The sequence below is a fragment of the Sinocyclocheilus grahami genome, unplaced genomic scaffold (genome assembly GCF_001515645.1).
Source record: "Sinocyclocheilus grahami isolate Dianchi unplaced genomic scaffold, SAMN03320097.WGS_v1.1 scaffold118.1, whole genome shotgun sequence".
In the NCBI taxonomy this organism is placed as follows: domain Eukaryota; kingdom Metazoa; phylum Chordata; class Actinopteri; order Cypriniformes; family Cyprinidae; genus Sinocyclocheilus; species Sinocyclocheilus grahami.
In genome coordinates this window covers 2,116,760-2,126,282 of record NW_015505297.1, presented here as the reverse complement: position 1 = coordinate 2,126,282, position 9,523 = coordinate 2,116,760, and the positions used below count along the sequence as shown (strand labels likewise).

The 9,523-nt window shown below is 33.1% G+C and overlaps 1 protein-coding gene and 1 long non-coding RNA gene across 2 annotated transcripts in view; both read right to left on the bottom strand.

Moving 5' to 3' along the window:
- Window positions 1–7,846, bottom strand: part of gpn1 (GPN-loop GTPase 1) — a 9,311-nt gene extending 1,465 nt beyond the window's left edge. Inside the window, exons 1-13 of the mRNA XM_016278180.1 lie at window positions 7,631–7,846; window positions 7,262–7,355; window positions 5,589–5,628; window positions 5,068–5,134; window positions 4,933–4,970; window positions 4,761–4,839; window positions 4,573–4,667; window positions 4,352–4,379; window positions 4,164–4,258; window positions 3,936–3,981; window positions 1,964–2,046; window positions 1,299–1,338; window positions 1,010–1,100 (exon numbers count right to left, since the gene is read on the bottom strand). Coding sequence (XP_016133666.1) covers window positions 1,010–1,100; window positions 1,299–1,338; window positions 1,964–2,046; window positions 3,936–3,981; window positions 4,164–4,258; window positions 4,352–4,379; window positions 4,573–4,667; window positions 4,761–4,839; window positions 4,933–4,970; window positions 5,068–5,134; window positions 5,589–5,628; window positions 7,262–7,355; window positions 7,631–7,786 — 952 coding nt within the window. The 5' untranslated portion in view covers window positions 7,787–7,846. The remainder of the gene's footprint in view (window positions 1–1,009; window positions 1,101–1,298; window positions 1,339–1,963; window positions 2,047–3,935; window positions 3,982–4,163; window positions 4,259–4,351; window positions 4,380–4,572; window positions 4,668–4,760; window positions 4,840–4,932; window positions 4,971–5,067; window positions 5,135–5,588; window positions 5,629–7,261; window positions 7,356–7,630) is intronic.
- Window positions 3,433–4,377, bottom strand: LOC107589690 (uncharacterized). Its single transcript, XR_001609698.1, has 4 exons — window positions 4,352–4,377; window positions 4,164–4,258; window positions 3,936–3,981; window positions 3,433–3,471 (listed from the first exon to the last, which is right to left on the bottom strand). It is a non-coding gene; the product is annotated as an uncharacterized lncRNA (long non-coding RNA).
- Window positions 7,847–9,523: the final 1,677 nt, after the last annotated feature.

The window sequence follows — 9,523 nt, the reverse complement described above, 5'->3', positions numbered from 1 at the left end:
ATATCCAGAGACGACAGGGGGCCCCCCCCCCCCCCCATCCCACTGCAATTTGTGTTTTTAAATGAAAAATGTACTCTGTGTGATTGGCTTTTAGCCTTTTGTATTAAACTATGAATACATGATGCTGTTTTGTTTATAGTTGTTTAAGCAACTTAATTAATTCTAATTGGTTTATAAACATTATTTTATTATGTTATCTTATGCTCGATGCACCCTCTTGTGGCCTCAGGGGAAAAGCCAAAAGCTTTTCTATACCCTAACTGAAATTATGCATTTTAAATTAAAATATAATTCGAATTTGGATAATATTTAAGCACAAAATTCGAATTTAGTTTTTCAGCCATTTTGACAGCCCTAATATACACTATTGTTCAAAAGTTTTGGGGCCAGTAAGTTTATTTGATCAAAAGTGACATTAAATACATTTATAGCATAACGTTACACAATTTCAAATAAATGCTGTTCTTTTGAACTTTCTATTCATCAAAGAATCCTGAATAAAATGTATTACAAAAATATTAAGCAGCACAACCTTTTTCAACATTGATAATAATATGCAATGTTTCTTGAGCAGCATATTAGAATGATTTCTGAAGGATCATGTGACACTGAAGACTGGCGTAATGATGCTGAAATTCAACTTTGCATCTGAGGAATAAATTACATTTTAAAATATATTCAAAAAGAAAAGTTATTTTAAACTGTAATCATATTTCACAATATTAGTTTTTTTTTTACTGTATTTTTGATCAAATGAATGCAGCCTTGGTAAGCAGAAGAAACAAAAAACTCTTACCAACCCTAAACTATTGAGCAGTAGTGTTACCATACATCTTACCTCACTCGCGTTTCGAAACAAATTTATAAGATGTTTGAAAGTCGTTTTTGTTTTCATTTAAAGATCAGATTTTACGTTATACATGAAGAATTCAAAGTTGATTAATGACTTTGAAATATCTTTTTTTTGTTTTTGAATGAACAGAGACGTGACCGTTCTGAATGAATGTACCAGTAGGAACTGCAGTTTCCATGGGAACTGCTCCCATGTCCTTCCGAAGGCGTTCCAACTGCTCCTGTTGTTTCTGACTCTGAGCTTCAGCCTGAGTATGAGATACACGCATTAATAACAGTCAGGCTTGACCTTTTCTCATGAAACATGACATTTTTATTTGCCTTTCAAATGAAAAATAATAAAAGCGCCAACAAAAAATATATAGTTTAATAAATGATAATGGATATTTGTGGAATGGCCAGTTGATTTATGACTAGTACATCAGCCCACATCAATGATTACTCACCAACTCTCTGTGCAGACGTTCATATTCAGGACGATACTCTCTGCAAGACAGTAATACTCATCAACTGTTTGCAGAAAAGCATTAATTTATCTTTAAACATATATGCATATTGCCCTTAACAACACATACATCACTATCATTCAAATTAAAACGAAACTGCTCCTATTAGCATTATAATAAACTAAGCTAGAAGTGCTATTAAAATGTGTCTTTTGACATTACATCAAATCCAGCTAGTTTAAAAAAACCATATACAGTTGTAAAATTAATTCAATATTCTAATATTCTGTTTTCAGTGTAGACAGCAGTGGTATTTTAGTATTATTTATATACTATTATAGTGTTTACTAACATTTTGAATTAGCTTTTATTTTTATATTTTTCAATTTAGTCATTTTGTTATGCGTTTTTTAATTAAAAAAATACATATTTCTGTTTAGTAACTGTAGTGCCTCAAATGAATTAAACATATTTTAGTTAGTTGCCAAGACAACATTTCAAATTTAATGTAATATTTATATTTTATTTGAGCTTCATTTCAATTAATGAAAACTATTTAAATAGATTTTTAGTAGTAGTCAACAATAAAAACACTGGTAGACAGCCTAAAGCTATTGAGGTGCTATAGTCTGAGTTTGAATTTCTTTATTACACAGTGTACGTACGTTTCATACTCTTTAGCAGCATCTGCAACCTGTACAAACAGTTCATCAAGCCCAGAACCCGTGACTGCAGACACACCGACAACCTACAGGACACAAAGAGAGTCTGTAACGCTACTGCAAAGGCACTTGACTGAGAGAAAAAACAACCTGTCACACAAGACTGATAACAACTGAGCCCAACAATACATTTCAGACACTTATTGCTGGTGCTAGCTGTGAACAAACCTGCTGAACAAACATGTAACTCTAAGTATTATATGTTTTCTAAGCAATTAGATTTACATATCTAGAATATCATGAAGACTTAAAGCTGGGCTCTTCAGCTTGGGCCATTAAGCAACTATCTAGCAACCATTTAGAACATAATGCAGTCAGAGCTGGGAAGTAACTGATTACATGTAATCTGGATTATGTAATCAGATTCCAAAAATTAAGTACTTGCAATTAGAGTAAATTACATTTTAAAATACTCGTAATCAGACTACAGTAACTTTTTTATTGATTACATATTATTCACACAATAGCAATAAATTATTCATAATTTATTGATTCTCCCTAATTCCGTTTTTCATCTTTGAAATGTTCCTTTCTAAAATATCCTATCGCTAATATACATTCAGAAAGTCCAGTTTTGTGGAAGACACAGCACTTGACAACTGGATTTATAAAAATCATTTTAGTTTTAAGAAGTGTTTTCAACATTGCATCAGCTACTAATGCACACAAACACATTTATTTTTATTTGAACTATTACTCAGTTGGTTATTTAATTACTATGTCTTTGGAAGGCTTTTGTCTTTCAAACACATTAAAATGCATTAATTCACATTATTTCTTATTTACTCGTAATGCAGACATTCCCAAACTTTTTGTCATTTGAACCTCTTTCACCATATATTTACTTGAAGCAGCCCTGAGATTTTAAAATAAATATTTTAATAATTAAGTATCATATTTGCATGTTCACGTTTCTCTGACGTTGGTTAATGGTCACATGCCATGCAGGTAAACAAATAAAAAATATAATCTGTGTTTTATTTTGATTGTTATTTTAAAATGATTTATTGTAATTTTACATTTTTATGATTTAATTAATTGTTAACTTTTCATTAAATTCAAGAATCCCCTGCAGTTCCTTTACGAACCCCAGTTTGGGAAACCTTGATGTAATATAATGTTTAATGCACTTCATGTTGATAATTACAATTAATGGAATATATTTTCTTACTCTTTGTATTTTTACATCATTATGGTACAAGATCATCCTATTTAAATCAATGTGATAAATGAGTTTAGTCAAAAGTAATCTAAAAGTAATCAAAAAGTAGTCTGATTACAGTACCTAAAATGTGTAATGTAATAGATTACGTTAGTGCTGGGCGGTATGACCAAACATTTATATCACGGTATTTTTCAAAATTATACCGGTTTCACAGTACATGACGGTATATTTTTTTTCATGTATGACCCATCCACTCCACCGCAAAACTGTGATCAATGATGTCGGTCTGATAAAGATACAGAAAAATACATGTTGTGTAGAACAGTTTAACATGATGAAATAAATGGCTTACACTGATTTGTTCCATTTATAACTAAAAACATGCTCATAGGAGATGAGATTGCATTATACACAAAAGGCCTTATTAAAGGATAATATCTGCCGTTTCATCTTTTGAACAGAAACTGTATTCGTATAAATTCAATAATAATATAAATAGTATAATAAATACATTTCATATGTGAATAATAAATACCAATAAACATAATTTGCCTATTAAATATCTTTTGTAATATTTATTTATAATTGTTTTTTATTTATATTGTTTTAAAATTAATATGAATAAAATAACTTAATTTATTTAAGAAATACTGCATACATCTAACTTGCTTGTACAGTATGTATCATCAAATGTATACATCAGTTAACCATTAAAAATGAGCATGACAGTTTTGACAGTATTATTTTTACCTTGTTCATGACGACTATGAAAGGTAGCTTGGTCTTGTAGAGAATGCTGTAGAAAAAAAAACAAGATATTTGTCAGTGTGAATTCATCAGTGTGAATGTAACACTAAGAAGTTGAAAACTTCAACTTGAAAACAACATAAAAAAAATGTTTTGTGCAGTTTTTATTTCCAAAATATTGCTTAAACAAGAAATAAAAAACTAAAAAATAAAAAAGTCTCAGACACTGACCTGCAGGCGTAGAGCATGTTGGACATAAAGGTGACTGGATTTACACTTCGAGATGTGTCCATCACATAAATAACCACACAGGGAAAAGAAGAGGCCTAGAAAGGAAACTTTATAATGTTTTAAACTCCAAATGAAGCAATGCAAATCCGGAGTATAAATAATCACGGCTAAGAGTAACAGTCACATACCAGTGCTTCAGTTATGATGGTTCCAGTGCTGTAGAAAAAAAAACAAGATATTTGTCAGTGTGAATGTCAGTGTGAATTCATCAGTGTGAATGTAACACTAAGAAGTTGAAAACTTCAACTTGAAAACAACATAAAAAAATGTTTTGTGCAGTTTTTATTTCCAAAATATTGCTTAAACAAGAAATAAAAAACTAAAAAATAAAAAAGTCTCAGACACTGACCTGCAGGCGTAGAGCATGTTGGACATAAAGGTGACTGGATTTACACTTCGAGATGTGTCCATCACATAAATAACCACACAGGGAAAAGAAGAGGCCTAGAAAGGAAACTTAATAATGTTTTATACTCCAAATGAAGCAATGCAAATCCGGAGTATAAATAATCACGGCTAAGAGTAACAGTCACATACCAGTGCTTCAGTTATGATGGTTCCAGATGCAGACCATGTGAACACCTCTATTTGCCCAGGAGTGTCAATCAAAACATATCTGCAAACAAGAATATTTCATGCATGAGACTATAGCAATGTAGCAATGAGCAAAATATATGGATATCACCAAATCTACTGAACCCAAACTTACTGGTGGTTACTTTGCTTTTTCTCAATAAACTTCATGACCTAACAGAGGAGAGACAGAAAGCGCAAGTTAAAACAGAAGTATGTGAACGTAAAAGTGTAAAACAGTGACATCTATTGGATTTTTCAAGTGCAATACCTGATCAAATCGTGTTGAAAACAGATTGAGAGATGTGACGATTCCTCCATTTGGACCTAAACCATATCTGTATGAGAGTCAAAGACAATCTGCTCAGATGAAATTCAGTTAAACCAGTTTTCAGTCATTTGTGATTCACTGGATAAGGCTTTTAAAAAATGATTTCATAGAGAATTAACTCACTAAAAGTAATGTCTATCTAAAATAATATGAAAGCTGAGCATAACTGCATTACTTAAAACATTATAAAAATAATAATAATAGAAACTCACTATGGAAATTTCCATGCATTTTTAAGATTTTAATATATGTAACTTGTCCAGGCCTGGAAATCATAATCTTACAATTCCCTGATATTTCAAGTTTTCCATGCCAGTGGGCTTTGAAGAAGCTTAATTCTGTTGTAAAGTGAAGGTTCATGTTTAGTCAAACTATCCAAATTACATTTCACGCCTGGTGGCAATATGCATGATAATTATGATTCGCAGCACAAGACACATAATTTCACACTGAAAGGATAATGTTTCATGACTTCCTTGTAATTGACAGTGTCTCTGATATCTGTAAGGAAAACACAATAAGACTTGATCTTTGACATTAATGTAATCAACAAGATGCTCACCAATCATGAACATGTATCCACAATATTAAAAACCAAAGATGTCTTTTTGTCCAGTTTTTTAATCAGTAAAATAACCCTGAGCGAAACTCACACGGTGCTGGTTCCAGTGCCCAATCTGTTCTATCAAAAGCAGATTGTGCTGGCATAAAGGCAGTGCAGTCAAACTACTCTGGACTTCAAAAATGTTCTCAAAACTTCAAGACTCATAAACATTATTTTCCAAATCTGTCCATAATTATTGGCTAACTCAGCAGTGGCAGAGCCAGAGGGGTGTCCAGGGTCTGATTGGCCACCCTGGGTGCCACCTCAAAATGTAATATGCTTTATTAAATATAATATAATGCTAATAATAATAATGCTTTATTATATATAATGTAGATTTCATTTTCTACCTACCGAGTGAAACACACTGCAGAGCAAAGAGGACACAGACAACACGCTGAGAGACAAGACAGAACAGGTTATTTTTGATAATAGGAAACAAAGTCTCTTTTATTATGAATTTTGGAGCTCTTTAGTGGCGTGACAGTTCATGAGCGCTTCAATTAGCATGAAATAAACATGAATGAACATCTGAGGGTGTGTTGAAAGATACACTACTGAATGTATAGTGTCTCATGTGAATGAGTGTTCAACCGCGGAAAGACAGCAGCTTGAAAACATTCTCCCATAACCTCAGAAAATCCATTCAGTGTCCATAAACTAGCAAGAAAAATGTACACTAGAGAGGAGAATTTTGCAAAAAATACATTTATGACATTTTCCTCATATAATAACTCTTGTATTATAATTAATAAAAATATATAGATATAACATTATTATAAAAATGGCCTAATATGAACTTGTATACAAATCAATTGTTACTTTTAACCTTAACAATAGGGCTCCCTGTATAGTTTAGTTTGGAAAAATTGAGAAAAAAAATAACATTTAATCGCAAGCGTGTTAATTATTCCGGAATAATTCTCACTCCAGGCTGAACTCATAAGTTGGCAGCCCTGTTTGAAGTAAGCTGAAGTTTTAGGATTCCTGAGCAACATTTACAAAATTCACTGCATATGTTAATGTTAGATCTTTGGCTCCAACCGCTGGTTAATCAGATGACAGAAATAGGAGAAATAAGTTCCAAAATACTAACATTTGAAGTTACGGTAGGAATGTATAGCTAATGTGGGGGAATGTAAAGTAATCAGCAATTGTAGGATTTATTCATGCTTTTTTTATGCCAGGTTGGAGTTATACACTGATTTTCTGTCATGGTCTATGGACCCCCTGAATTAGCCTTGGCCACCCCCTGCATAAAAGCTCCGCCACTGCAACTCAGTTGGGTTTTAAAATCACTTTTATCTTAGATTTTGAATTTTATATTTTTATTTTATTCTCACAAACACAAAAAACATGCGTAAACTGGCAAGAGCAACTTGTAAAATCACTAAAATTATGGATTAAATTAATTTGGATTTTTAAATTTGTTTTTAAAATGCCCCTATTATGGATTTTTTTAATTTACCTTTCATGCAGCGTGTAACACAGCTCTTTTACTGGAAAAATAGTAACAGGGACATAACGTACCAATGTTGGCTGGGAAAGGGACCTCATGAACTGCAGGATCTAGATTGATAACATATGGAGGACTTTTCTTGGAGTGCAGGTAAACTGTGAGCCTCTGGTGGAACAAGAAATTATATATATTATATTAATTATTATGTAAACAATTATTATTATTGTAATTATAAACAATAATATAATTACAGTTAATGTGTTTGGGATTTCTTTATGATCAGTCATAATTAGATTTTTTTATCAGAATTACTTATTCTGTTAATTACTCTATAATTAATTACTCTATACAGAATTAATCTTATTATAATAAAGTGAATGTTATTGAATTAGAAAATTGTGATATCATTTTACTGCTGTGTTACAGTCAGTCAGTCTTACCTGCACAAAAGTTGTTTTTCCTGACCCTGCCATGCCTAAAACTATGAGACACACCGATTTCGGTTCTGTGTTTGGTTCGTTAGATGAACTCTGCCTCGGTGTATCTCCATCTTCTCTACATTGATCACTTTCATATGCTGCTGCTGCAGTCGCCATGCCTGCTACTACTGGACACTTACCGTAAAGAAATGTATACTGGCGTAAAATGACGAAAAACAAAAACAAAACAAACTAATTGTAGTTATTACACACGACCCCTAGATGGAAGCAGATTCAATAGGATTTGTTTGATTTTATAAAACGTGACTGACTGAGTAGGATGAGACATTAAAATAAATGTCTCTTCATTTATTTATTTATAAATAAATAAATGTGATAGTGTCTGGATCATATTGCATTAAAAAAGGTGAAATTATTATTGTTTGAATTACTTAATAATAATAATAATAATAGTAGTAGTAATAGTACTAGCATTCTCAATTACTGTTATTCAGACCGTTCATTTTTTGGTTATTATTATTTTCATAACAATTTCACAGTCTTATGTGGATAAATACTACTGGAAGTAGACTAGAAGTATTTGTTGTACTGAATTTAGTATTTGAATTTAAAAAAAGGGTCTTGACAGGATGATTTCCTTTACTTATTATAGTTTTTTTCCCCACATTACAGTGGACCTTGTCTCAGACGGCCACCGGGACAAGACCACAGGAACCAGATGAGTCCTCTGCACAATGTGACTTTGCTGCAGCCTGGAATTGAACTGCTGGTTCGTCTGGTCAGAGGAGAACTGGCCCCCCGACTGAGCCTGGTTTCTCCCAAGGTTTTTTCTCCATTCTGTCACCGATGGAGTTTTGGTTCCTTGCCGCTGTTGCCTCTGGCTTGCTTAGTTGGGGACACTTCATTTCCAGCGATATCGTTGACTTGATTGCAAATGATTGCAAAGATACTATTTAAACTGAGCTGGATGTTGACATCACTGAATTTAATGATGAACTGTCTTTAACTGAAAAATGAGTGTTTACTATTGTCATTTTGCATTATTGACACACTATTTTCCTAATTAATGCTGTTCAGTTGCTTTGACACAATCTGTATTGTTAAAATCGCTATATATGATTTGGGGGTGGAATATTATTAAACTGAGATTCACCTACCAAGCATTATTTCCATAAGTAAACGTGACATATGTGTTGTGTTTTCCCTGTTACTGCTTTAGTCATTATCTGAGAGACCTGAGTCAAATCAAAAGCATTTGCTGCCACAGTTTGTGTACGCTAAAACTATCCTATATCTTGTCTGTATCAACACAAACATGAACCCTTGGCGTTTTTCCATTCGGCTCTGCTTTTCCTCATGTCAGGGGTGCATTAACACAGACTGAGTCTTCTGAGAGCGAAGTGTGCACAGGGCCTTCAGTTGGTTTACACTAGACATTCCTCTATAAGAACAGAACTGTAGAGAGCAATGTTAACATGGTCTGTGTGTATCATTTAACAGGTTTATTCAACTGTGTCTGTCGACGACAGTTTCTTTACATGAAGGTGTCAGGGCTGGTGGCTCTGGATAAGCTACAAGACGCTGTGTAAGCTTGCCTCATATTCTAGGGTGACCATACGTGCCATTTTCCCAGGACGCATCCTGGCCAGGATTTCTATATTGCCTAAAATATCTAGGTTTTGGCTTTGTTTGCGTGTGCAGACCGATCGGTGTATGACATCAAAATACCTCGAGAGCATTTTGAAAGCATAAGGAACCGTACTTTGATGTCATACACCGATCGGTCTGCACACTCAAACAAAGCCAAAACCTAGATATTTTAGGCAATATAGAAATCCTGGCCAGGACGCGTCCTGGGAAAATGGCACTTATGGTCACCCTATCATATTCTTG